The following is a 12,150-nucleotide window of genomic DNA, read 5'->3' as shown; positions in this document are numbered from 1 at the left end:
GATACTATTTCCAGGAAATAGTTATAATTTCATGGGTTTATAATTACATAGTAAGTGTTATGTAGCCCACATTGATTTTCCATTCTCCCAATTTAGAACCACGTCTGAGTGAACCTGTTAAGAGCCGGCTCTGCATTACAGTACTTTATTACAGAGAAGCTCTTTGTGGGAACCTAAAATTATCATAGCCTTCTAAGACATTTGTTGTCTTTGTGGGTGTGTGATGATTACCTGACAACTGAAAAATAATTTTTCTCTTGACTGCTTTAGTTAAAAATAGTAACTTTGGAATCTCTGGTTAACTTAATAACAATGGAAGATCTGCTTTTCCATATTATTTGGTAAAAATCAATGAACACTTTGTGTGTGTGTGTGTGTGTGTGTGTGTGTGTGTGAGAGAGAGAGAGAGAGAGAGAGAGAGAGAAAGAGAATGGGTGTGTAAGTGTGTATATGTGATAGAGTATGTGTGTGAGTGTGTGTGTGTATGAGCGAGAGAATGTGTATGTGAGTGTATATGTGTGTGTATGAGAATGTGTGTGAGTGTGAGTATGAGTATGTGTGTGTGAGTGTATATGTGTGTATGTGTATGAGTGTATGTGTGTGAGTGTGTATATGTGTGTATGTTATATGCAGATATGCTCAGAGGAATAGGGATTGAACTCAGGGTCTTACTCAGTTGCTTTTTACCTTATCCATTAAGCCAGGATCTCACTTGAACACAGAGTTCACTGTATTTGTGTGGATTCTGGGATCTGAACTTCTGTACTTATAACTGCTGAGCTACCTTCCCAGCCTCTAACTGAAAGTTGCTTTTCTTTTTAAAGATTTGTTAATTTTGTTTATTGTGTGTATGTGTGTGCCCATGTGAGTTTGTGTGCATCACCTGTGTGTACATGTCTGAGGAGGCCTAAGGATGACTTGTAACTGGAGTTACAAGCAGTTGTGAGCCAGCTGGTGTGGGGGCTGGGAAGCAAACTCAGGTCCTCTGCAAAGGCAGTAAGTAACTCTTCATCACTAAACCATCTCTCCAGCCCCTAAGTGGACAAGGTTAACTGAAGTTATAAGACACTAGAATAGCTGCTGCAGGTTCAAGACTTAGGTTAATCGTACTAGTTAGCAGTGTTGCAGAAGAGACCTCATAGAAGAAAAATATCTGAAAATATGAGCACAGAACTTTCTTGGCTATAAAGAGGTGGGAAGTTGAAGAGTATTCACACAGAATTCATGTCTGCTGACACCTGCAGTGATGACTTTTATCTGGAAACAGGAATGTTTCAGATGCCATCAGGTTTATGAAGTCCTTGAAGGGAGGAAGCTCAGACAGAGACATTGTGACAGACACTCAGGAAAAGTTTGGTGTGAAGACTCAGGAGGAGATCTGGGGTTACACCCAAACAGTGAGGTTGTTGGCAGTCACTGGGGTTAAGAAGCCAAGAAAGATTCCTTTGCTCATAGCCTTCAGGGAAGCATGGTTCTGCAGCACCTTCTCTTCAGATCTGGATCCAGGAATGCAAAGAATAAGTATCTGTTCTCTCGAGCCCATCCAGTTTCTGATCATTCGTTATGGCAACCCAAAGAAACTGATACAGAAGAGATCAGTTCAAGATATCAGATCAAGATAGAAACCATTCATACATCTAGTGGAGGTCCCCGCGTCTTCACGCAGGAGACACACATCTCTGGAAATGCCCTGCATCTTAGAAGATGAGCAATGTGTTGCTCAGGGCACTCCTGAGCTGGAGCTCCTGGGAGCCACCATATCATAGTCTTCATACTTTATTTTCCACAGCTGACGTTAGCCAGGGGAAGTCAGTAGAAGGGAAGACTCTTGCATGAAAGCAGATGTTAAGCTTGCGCGGTCCCTGGCGGCCCATCTGTTGTGGTTTAAGCAGGAGCTCAGGAAGTTTTCTGCCTAGTGTTGGGACATTCATCCTCTCCTGGTGGTATTAAGTCCTTTCTTATCACCTTTGCTCCTCACACAGTAGTTTTCTTCGTTCTGCCTGCTCCTTTTGGGTGGAAAATTTTGCTGCAGTATTGCTTTTATGTTGTTTTCTCTCTCTGATAGGACCCTGAGTCTTTTAAAATGAAACTTCTATTTTTTGTCAGGTAGTTTTTGCCCATTAATTTTTAAATGTTCTTTCTTTTCTTCCTCCCTCCCTCCCTCCCTCCCTCCCTCCCTCCCTCCCTCCCTCCCTTCCTTCCATATCCCACTCTTTCCTTTTTTATTGAAAATAGCTTTTTTTTTTTTGCCTTGTATAATATATCCTGGTTACAGTTTCTCATCTCTCTACTCATCCCAGTTCTCTCTACCTCCCCTTCCATCCAGATCCACCCCTTTCTGTTTCTCCTTAAAAAATTTTAAAAAAGGCTTCTAAGGGATAATAATAAAATAAAATATAACAAATCCATTGGAACAGAAGAAAGCAAACAGAAAGAAAAGAGCCCAAGGAAAGGCACACGAAACAGACACAGATCTACTTGTTTGTACACTTAGGAATCCCATAAAAAAGCTAAACTGAACGTCTTATATATGCAAAGGACCTATATATTTAAATAAAATGAAAATAAAGGAATGAGATTTTAAAAAATCCCTGACATCATGTTACAAGAAAAGGAGCCTCCAATGGTGCCATGGAGTCTGTCTTCTGTTGGCCGTCTACTGCTGGGCATGCAGCCTTCCCATAAGAGTAGTTTTTTCCCTGGTGAGACTCACTTAGAGAAAACTAAATTTTCATTTGCAAGTTGTTGCCACCTTGAGATAGCTTCTGGGTTAGAGATGGGGGCATGGGTCTACTTCTCCCTTTAGATCTAGCACCCCGTCTGTTTTAGACTTGTGCAGGCCCTGTGCATGCTGGTTTTACCCTAGGTGCCTTCATTATCTAGTCTCAGGTTCTTGGTCACTCAAATAGTGTTAGGTATGGGTTCCTTCTCACAGAGTGAGTCAAATCAGATATTGATTGGTGACTGCCACAAGCTTTCTGCCACCATTGCTCTAGCGTTTCTAACACACAGGACACCATTGTAGATGAAAGGGTTGCGGCTGCCTTGGTGTGTATGCTAAGCTTTTGGTAGCATGCAGAGTGCCTTCCTGTACCAAAGATGCTAGAACATAGGGGTGAAGGCTCTGTAGGCAGCAGCTCAGCTTCTCCAGTTCAGTGAGCTGTGTGGGTGCTGTCTTCAGTAGTGGCCCTTGCTGTCAGTTTGCAGAGAGCAACTCATAGTCTTGGCAATAGTCTGGGTTGTTTGGGGGATCATGGGACCCCGTTGGCCAATTATATATAACCCAGTTCTGGCACTAGGAGCTTTATTTGGTGACTACAGATGCCCAGCTGGGGCTCTGTTTCCCCATTATTTGGCAATTTCATTTAGATCCCTTTCATATATCTGCATTTTTTTTTTGCGAAACTTCTCTTGTATTAGGTTTTCATTCCACACCTCAAATGACTCTTAATTTTAATTGCTTCTTCCCGTGCCCCCCCTCCCCTCCTCTTCTAGCTTTCTCTTTACTTGATCCTCCCATTCCAGTCCCCCCCCCCCATCCATCTATAACTATCTATTCTATTTCCATTTCCTAGGGAAATCTGTTTTCCACCTCTAGTTCCTTACTCTATACCTAACCTCTGTGGTCTACAGATTGTAGCTTGGTTATCATTAATTTAACAGCTAATATCCACTTGTAAGAGGATAAATACCATATTTGTCTTTCTGGGTCTAGTTTACCTCACTCAGGATTATTTTTTTCCCCTAGTTTCATCCATTTACCTGCAAATTTCATAAGCTTTTTAAATGGCTGAGTAACACCCCACTGTGTGAATGTACATTTTCTCTATCCATTCATATGTTGAATATGAAGAGAGCAGCAATGAACATGGATGAGCAAGTGTCTCTGTGGTAGGATGAAGTGACCTTTCAGTATATGCCCGAGAGAGGTGAAGCTGCGTTTTGAGTTAACCCATGCCCACCTCTCTGGGATTCAGCTGCATGGATTCTCATGGTGGCTGTTCAAGTTTGTACCCCAGCACAATGAGTGTTACCTTATTCCATTTCCTCACCAGCATGAGCTCACTGTCATTTTTGAAAAATTGATCTTTGCCATTCTAAAGGGTATAAGATGAAATCTCAAAGTAGTTTTGATTTGCATTTCCCTGATGACTAAGGATGTTGAACATTTCTTTGTTTCTCAGCCATTTGAGTTTCTTCTGTTGAGAATTCTCTATTTAAATCTGTACTCCACTTTTTAATCGGGTTCTTTGTTTTCTTGATATCTAGTTTTTTGAGCTCTTTATACATTTTGGATATTAGCACTCCTTGATATATGATTGCTACATGTTCCCAGGCTCATCAATAAATATAAAACTAGTACAGAACAGGGATGTAGCATATACAAAGTCCTGAGTCCATCCCTAGGACCAAAAAGCAATAAAAATATTTAAAAAAAATCTTCACTCCAAACAATTCTTTCTCTCTGTCTTTCTCTCTCTCCCTCTTTCCCTCCCTCCTTATGTCCCTCCCTCCCTCCCTCCCCCCTTTCTCTCTGTCTCTCTCTGTCTCTGTCTGTCTGTCTGTCTGTCTGTCTCTCTCTCTCTCTCTCTTTCTGTCTGTCTCATTGTGATACGGGACTTTTCAGGCTAGCCTGAAATTTTGAACCCTTGTGCCTCTGTACTGCTAAGTGGTGAGATTCCAAGTGCACATCTGGCTTTTGAATTAGTCATAACAAAGAATGAGATTCCTAGCTCAGGGGACACTGTAGCATTGCTCACTCAGGAAATGTGACCTCTCTCTCCTTTCTTGCCTCCTTTTATCTCTCCCTCCCCCTACACACATGCACACACATATGGATTTAGTGTATTTCATTTTGTTAGATTATGGAATCCCCTGTATCCCCTGGTGAGGCATCTTAAGTAGCTATGATGCCTGTTTTACTGATGAACAAGCTGAGATTCACAGGATGTGTCTCTTTAAAAGAATGCTTAGGAATATGAATGTACATCAGGCATATGCTAATCTGAAAGAGACATGGTCTGCTTGATCAAATAAAACAGAAACAGGAATACAGGAAGAGAAGATAAAGTGCAGATTTAAAAATTACAATATCTAGGAAAGGAGGGGAAATGGGAGAAGCAGGGAGTCTGAAAAGGTTTTGGCCAGTGTGACTCTGGCCTCTTTAGAAGCTGGAGAAGTTACTGAATTTCCATTGGAAGATGGACAAATGGCCATGACCTTGATGCTGTGCTACAGTGGGTTTTCTTCATTTTATAATCCAGGCTGTGTGACTTCCTTTTGTGTTATCATCTCATCTTGTTTATAATGAATTGTAGTTTTCTTTTGAGATCTTGTGGGCTAAGTAATAAAAGTAGTGGTGTGACTTTGAATTTTATAAATAAATAATTGTTTTGAATTTTCTAGAATAAAAATATTCAATTTTTTATCCAAATAAACCAGGAAATAGACACAAAGGTAGGGGTCTTCTTTAAATAGTACTATCTAATTAGTTAAAACCAAACATCTGCACTATTATGACTGTGTTATTGTGTCAAGCAGTGTGAAGAAAGATTCAAGCACAATGGATTTATTTCTTGAACATAATGACAGGAAGGAAAAGGCACTGTGACTGGCAGCCAGACATAGAGCCCATCTCTGTGAGGATATGCTGCTTTTTCTCCTTTTCTTCAGCATCTGCCTTAGGTTATTCTGTATGATATGTGATACCTACTTCCACAGCAGCTGGCTCCTTAAAGTCACAGGAAGGTCTGAAGAAACTTTAAACTTGGTTAGATTTGAGAAAGTTGGTGTAAGTCAGTGGGTGTCATTGAAACATAGGATTCTAATTGTGTGTGTGTGTGTGTGTGTGTGTGTGTGTGTGTGTGTACACATGCACATCACATGTGTGTGGAGGTCAGAGGGCAACTTCTAGGAGTTGGTTCTCTCCTCCCACCATGTGGATCCTGGGGATTAAACTCTGGTCCTCAGGTTAGACAGCCCATGCCTCCTCCCCATGCCATCTTGCTGATACAAAACACATAACTTTAAGTAGAATGCAGTTTCTTATGTTCAACTGCAATGTATAGTATAAAATAGATATGAATGTATAGAAGTATAGTTATATTTGTCTCTAATTTATTGAAATTTAAAATTCACTTGCTGTTTGGATGACTAGGTTGTTTATTAACCCTATGTATAGACTATCACAAGTACATATAAATACATGAAAAGAGTGTTTGCTGCATCATTGTTTGTGATAGCAAAAATTTATCCAACTGTGTGTTAGGACAGGCCTGTCATGAGTTATTTTTCATCCCACAAAGGGTATCATGCCATCATTGAAAGAATGAGTGTTGATATAGGAAGATGTCAAGATGGTTTTAAGGGAAAAACAGATCAGGCTGTAAATAATATAAAACCATTTATGCATTGAAATGGATTTTTTGTTTGTTTTATTTAAATTTTTTTTCATGCAATATAATTTCATCATGTTTTCCCTACCTCAACTCCTCCCATTTCCTCCGCACTTCTCTCCCACCCAACTTTATGCTCTTCCTCTCTCCTTTGGGAAAAAAACCCCACAAAACATAAAATCTAAAATCAAAACAAGCAAAAAAAACCTAAAAAGACAAAAATTTAAGAAAACCCCCTCCCCCTCCCACAAACACAAAAGAAAACTAAAGCAACATGGAGTTTATTTTGTGTTGACCTGCTACTCTCAGACATGGGTCCCCCCCTGGAGTGTGGTTCATCCACCCAATGACGCTCCATTGTAAAAAAAAAAAAAAAATGGAGTTTACCATTGAGACCAGGTATCATCAATTACAAACAGCCTCTTAGTCAGGGGTAGCTCTTGTGTTCTCTCCCCCCCCCCCCCCCCCCCCCGCAGTGCTGTGTCCCCCTTCTGGCTTGGGAACCCCCTACAGCCTCTGTGAGTTCCTGCATGTGTGAGTCCTGCTGTGTCTGGAAGGTATCTATTACCTCTGGCTCCTACAATCCTTTTGTTGCCTCTTCTGCTTAGATCCCTGGGCCTTGAGAGGAGAGATTTGATGAAGACATCCCATTTAGGACTCAGTAATCCAAAGTCTCTCACATCTGCATATTATATAGTTGTGCATCTCTTTGTTAATCATGGTAGACTGCAAGAAGAAGCTTCTAGTTTAGTGATGCACCAATATATGGGTGTAATAGTGTGTCTTTAGGGGCCATTTTATTGCAGAATAATAGTAGTACATTTTCTCCTAGGCCTATGACTTATCTGCTGTCAGGTTTTTAGTCACAGTAGCAGTATCAGGTATGAGTTCCACCTCATGGAGTATGTCTTTAATCCTATGAGAAAGTGGTTGGTTAATCTCCTAACATTTGTACCATTCTTGCACCAGTATATCTTGTAGGTTGATTGCTGTTACAGGCCACAGTGTTTGCAGTTAGCTGAGTGATATTAATGATTATTTTTCTCTGATAGCATGCAAAGTGCCTTCCAGTGCCAAATGCTAGTCAGCAGGGGTTAAGCTTCTAGTTGGGCACCAGCCCAACTTCTCCATGTTTGATGGTATAAATAAATGCGGGCTTCAGCCACAGGGTCTTACCATCAGGTTGTAACCAGCAGCATTGGCCGTAGCCTGTGATGTTTGGGGAGAGTATATGTGGGACTCTTTTGCCCAGAAACTCAGCAAGATATAAGCTTTTTTTTTTTTCCACTGGATGTTTTACTTGGTGGCATAAGGTATCTAGTTGGGGCATTGTCTCCCCCATTATATGATAACTCAATTTAAATACCTCTCCACATATTTTAGGGAACTTCTACAGTAGGAGGTTTCCACATGGTTTTTCAAGAGCCCTTTAGTGTTAGTTGTCCCTCCCCGTGTTCCCTCCTTTACCCTGCCTCCCATCTCTTTCCCCTTTATCCCTCCTATTCTAGTTTCTCCTGCATCTCTTCATAACCTGTGTTCTATTTCCCTGTCCTTGGAAGACCCTCTCCTCTGCTCTGGTTCCTTGCTAGGTACCTAACTTCTGTGATTATTTGGATTGTAGCACATATATTGAAAGCTTAAAAGTTAACATTCAAATATAAGAGGAAAACGTGTATTTATAAGCAGTATAGGGATCATAGCATTTATTTTAGGATTGGTATTAGAATTTAATCCTTATATAAATATTCTGTATACACATAGCATATTCCTAATATGGTACACAAACAAACTATTTCAAAAAAGCTAATTTTTTTGGTGATAAGTATGGCTTCCACAGTGTACATATGTTTGTGCATCATGTGCATGTGGTACTTGTACTGTCAAGAAGAGGACATCAGATCCCCTGGAACCAGGGTTATGGATGGTTGTAATCACATGGGTGCTGGGAAGTGAACCCAGGTCTTCTGCTAGAGCAGCAAGTGTTCTTAGCCACAGAGCCACCTCTCCTGCCTCCCTCACGTCTTCGTTTGAATAATTGTTGATTTATGCTAAATAGCATCTGAGAAACTTATAATGCTAAAATGAGTTCTTACCATTATTTGGAAGTATTACATATGCTACCAATAAGGGCCTTATAAATTCAACTGTAAGAGCCCAGGCTGCGGAGGTTTATGCTCCTCTTTCATGGAAATCATTCAGTAATGAGTCAGCCACACTGAGTTCCTCTCTGCATTTACAGTGTTAGGCTTTTGTACAGACGGGCTCTGATTGTATGCTGTTTTTTGATAGACTATTATTTTCTGAATTGGAAATTAATGGAAGATTGTTTTCAATTACCTAATCATCTAACTCTCCTCCAATGTTGTAGGGGGATGTTCTTTAAAAAATGAATTATTTGACTTCCTTATCATTATACAATGACATGTTTCCAGAGTGGGTATTTAAAAACCTTTAATAACTTATAAAATATTTTTTGTTGCCTATTCTACTGGCACATCTCCTCACACAGTAGTTGCTGACTTCTACTCTATTCTAATCTGAAACCATAATTACTGTTATTATCTTCCTTTTTATCTTTCTGCTTTTTTCTCTCTTCATGTCTTATTGTTGACTTCTGAGACCTCTGAGGAACAAAATCTGTGTTTGGGTTGATTACTGTAGAGTTGAAAACAACACTTTACAAAGAACTTTCTCTCTCTGTCCATGTCCAGGCCACCTCATTGACTGCTGACCTTTTTTTGTATGGTCCATATGAATGAAACTAGTGTTCTGATTTCTGGTATAACCAGATGTGTCCAGAAAATAAGAACTATCCGAATCATGTATTTGCTTAAACATTTGAAATGGAATATATGGACAGTTCACCATTCTTATAGCCCAATGGAGAATATTTGTATTCTGTCCCAAGAAGTAATAGAGTAGAATAAGAGAAAAAATGTGAAATAAATCAGTCTAGGAGAAAGCTTAGACTTAGAGTGCATAAATCACAATTCTAGATCTACCTCATAAGTAGTGCTGGGAAGAGAATACAGGATTTGTAGTCATCTAAAGTTTGCTTTTCTACTTGGCAACTTTGAGGGTGGACAGACAGCCTTGAGTCTTAAAAGTTATAGCCTTTCAGAAAGCACAGTTGTGGAGCCCAGTTCCAACTGATACATCTACAAAACACTCCTACACCTAAGGCTCAGAGAACATTGTGGTAAGATTTTAAGGGCCAGAGGATCAGGGAGTTTGCTGCGAAATTGTTTTTCATAATAATATTAGAAGCTAAACTCATGAAGACTCACCACATGAGTCCTTAACAGTGACTTGAATAAGGATAAGATGAGTAGACAACCACTCACAAGCTGGGTAATTAACTATAAGCCAGAAAGAAGAGGTCAAGGAAGGTGGTTGGAAAGTTTTGTTTTTGGCCTGAAGTTGGCCATTTCTGGGGGTTACAGAATGTTAAGGTGATCAGTAACATCTGAATATTACTTGGGGTTCATTGGGCAGGGCAGTCAAGAATCTAGGGGAACAAGTTAATTTACTTCTAGAAGCCAAATTAGGGTAGTTACTGGAATTGCCACAGTTTAGCCAAAATGGAGGAGTTCACAAAATGCGGTTGCCCTGGCCAACAGTAGGGTCAAGGACTGCGGGCGCTGCCATTTTACTGGAACTCTCTAAATCAGAGTGTTCCCAGCTACTATGAGATTATCTCAGGAGTATCATCAGGCCTTTAGTCCCATTGCTTCCTGTGCCTTCTTACTCTTCCCTGTTTAATCAGGTTAGTCCTTAAGGTAGACTAATGCAGATATCATTTCTACTTTGTCTACTCATTCCATTGGTCCTTCCTATTCACTCTTTTTATTTCTTCTTTTTTTTTTTAAATCTCAGAATATCAATTTAATGACAGGCTTTCTGCTACCGAATAAATAAATGAAGAAATAAAAGGTGATTTAGAGCAGAGCTTTTCAAACTTTTATGTGCACATAAATTAGCCACAGACCATGTTAAAATGCAGACTCTGATGCGGTTGGTCTGCTGCAGCAAGGGTTCTGGATTTCTAAGATGCTCCATGGTGCTGTGCTCTCTAGACCATTCTCTCAATAGCGAGTATAGTAAGACATCATAGGATGTCATATCATCTGTATACCGTTCCCTTTCCAGTCATGTTTAAAGAAATGAGTTTCTTAGTTGAATTCAGTTGATGTGTCCTGATGCAGAGGAAACCACTTTAAACTCTACCTGAAGACTGTTAGAAGAAAAGCAGATCCAAATTTGAGAAAGAACATTATAAACTGGATAGGAACACCACACAAACAGATGTTTTCCTACGTCACAGCAATCCAATGACTCTCAAATGATTCCAGTTTCCTTTTGCTAAGCTGAATGTTAAATTACTGCTGCAGTGTTGCTCAGAACTGAATCTCTCTGAACTGGGAGATAGCTTCTTAAACCTATCCCAGTCACGGGCCACACACTTATCTCAGCATCTTGACTGCTGTAGCACTTGCATGAAAGCAAAGTGAAGTCCATCTTTATTCTCCTGCTTTTTCATTTGGCATTTGCTCAGTAGGCACATTTATGAATAATTCTGTTGGAATTGACTGGATGATGCTGATCTGGGTGATTAAACACTGTAGAGTATGGAAGTGCCTCATGAGAATGCTTCTGTGTAAGCAATATGGCAGTGTCCCAGGCTGGCCAGGCTCATACCCTCTCTTTCTGTTTCCAGGGAGGAGAACACTGTTACTACCAGGGCCAGATCCGAGGAAACCCTGACTCATTTGTTGCCCTGTCCACATGCCATGGACTCCAGTAAGTGCCACATAAGTTACTTATACATTTGCTATTTCAACAACTTTCCTTTATGTTTAATGTACTAGTAAAATTTAGAGTTTCAGAATGTGTTAGTAAAATCTTAGAGTTTCAGAAGCCAGAGGCTTTTAAATTATGCTGCCATACAGTGATACTTGGTGAATTTTTTTTCTTTCATCTAGATTCAGACAGGAGTGGCTTGGGTAACTTGATTTTCTGTTCCTGGGGATGATTAGTCCCTCAAAACCAATTCAATTCTCCACTCTTTCTTGATTTGAATTTTTATATTTCCCTGAAATGATAGAAATCCTAGCAGATGAAAATTCATGGCTCTTTGCACAAAAACCAAGGCTGCAGATGACCTCAGAGCTCTGTTTACAGCAGGAACCCACATGGCTCCCAGCAGCCGTGGGAGGGTACACACACGCTCACCGAGCTCGGAAGGCAAGTTTGTCCTTCCTTGCTTCCTTTCTCATGACCTTCACATCACAGAATGCTTGTTGATGGTGAACATGGGAATACACCTCTCTCTATCCAGTCCATGATGGTGATACCCACAGGGCCATTTGCTATTTGTTTTATGGCCTCTTGAAAACTACCAGTCCATCCCCAAGCATTCTGTTTAGACTGAATCAGTCCATTCCTTCTGGCTAGTTTTACTTTGTTTGCACAGAGTGAGCTAAGACTTAATTACTTTTAAGTTTTGTTGGTAGATATCCTTTTTGTCATGAGTTGCAAATGTAGCCTTTTCCATTTAATAAACTATTACTATGAGTCTGTTCTGTACCAGGCACTAGAAATGTTAAGGCAATTTTAGCATGTGTGAGTCCTGAGACCTGAGTGTAGTGTGCAGGGCAAGTATAGCCTGGCTTTATCTTGTGGAATATGATAGGTATATTTAAGTATATCTGTTTTATTTGAGAAAGGAAAAAAAAAAAACCCATAACAGGGCCAA

At 40.2% G+C, this 12,150-nt stretch overlaps 1 protein-coding gene across 1 annotated transcript in view; it reads left to right on the top strand.

Annotated features, from left to right (window-relative positions):
- Adam22 (ADAM metallopeptidase domain 22) overlaps positions 1 to 12,150 on the top strand; it is a 119,240-nt gene that overhangs the window by 21,849 nt on the left and 85,241 nt on the right. The window contains exon 3 of the mRNA XM_036181869.1: positions 11,113 to 11,195. Coding sequence (XP_036037762.1) covers positions 11,113 to 11,195 — 83 coding nt within the window. The remainder of the gene's footprint in view (positions 1 to 11,112; positions 11,196 to 12,150) is intronic.

This window comes from Onychomys torridus, chromosome 3, assembly GCF_903995425.1.
Source record: "Onychomys torridus chromosome 3, mOncTor1.1, whole genome shotgun sequence".
NCBI classification, from domain to species: domain Eukaryota; kingdom Metazoa; phylum Chordata; class Mammalia; order Rodentia; family Cricetidae; genus Onychomys; species Onychomys torridus.
Note: the sequence above shows the minus strand (reverse complement) of the source record. Positions and strands in the feature narration are given on the sequence as shown.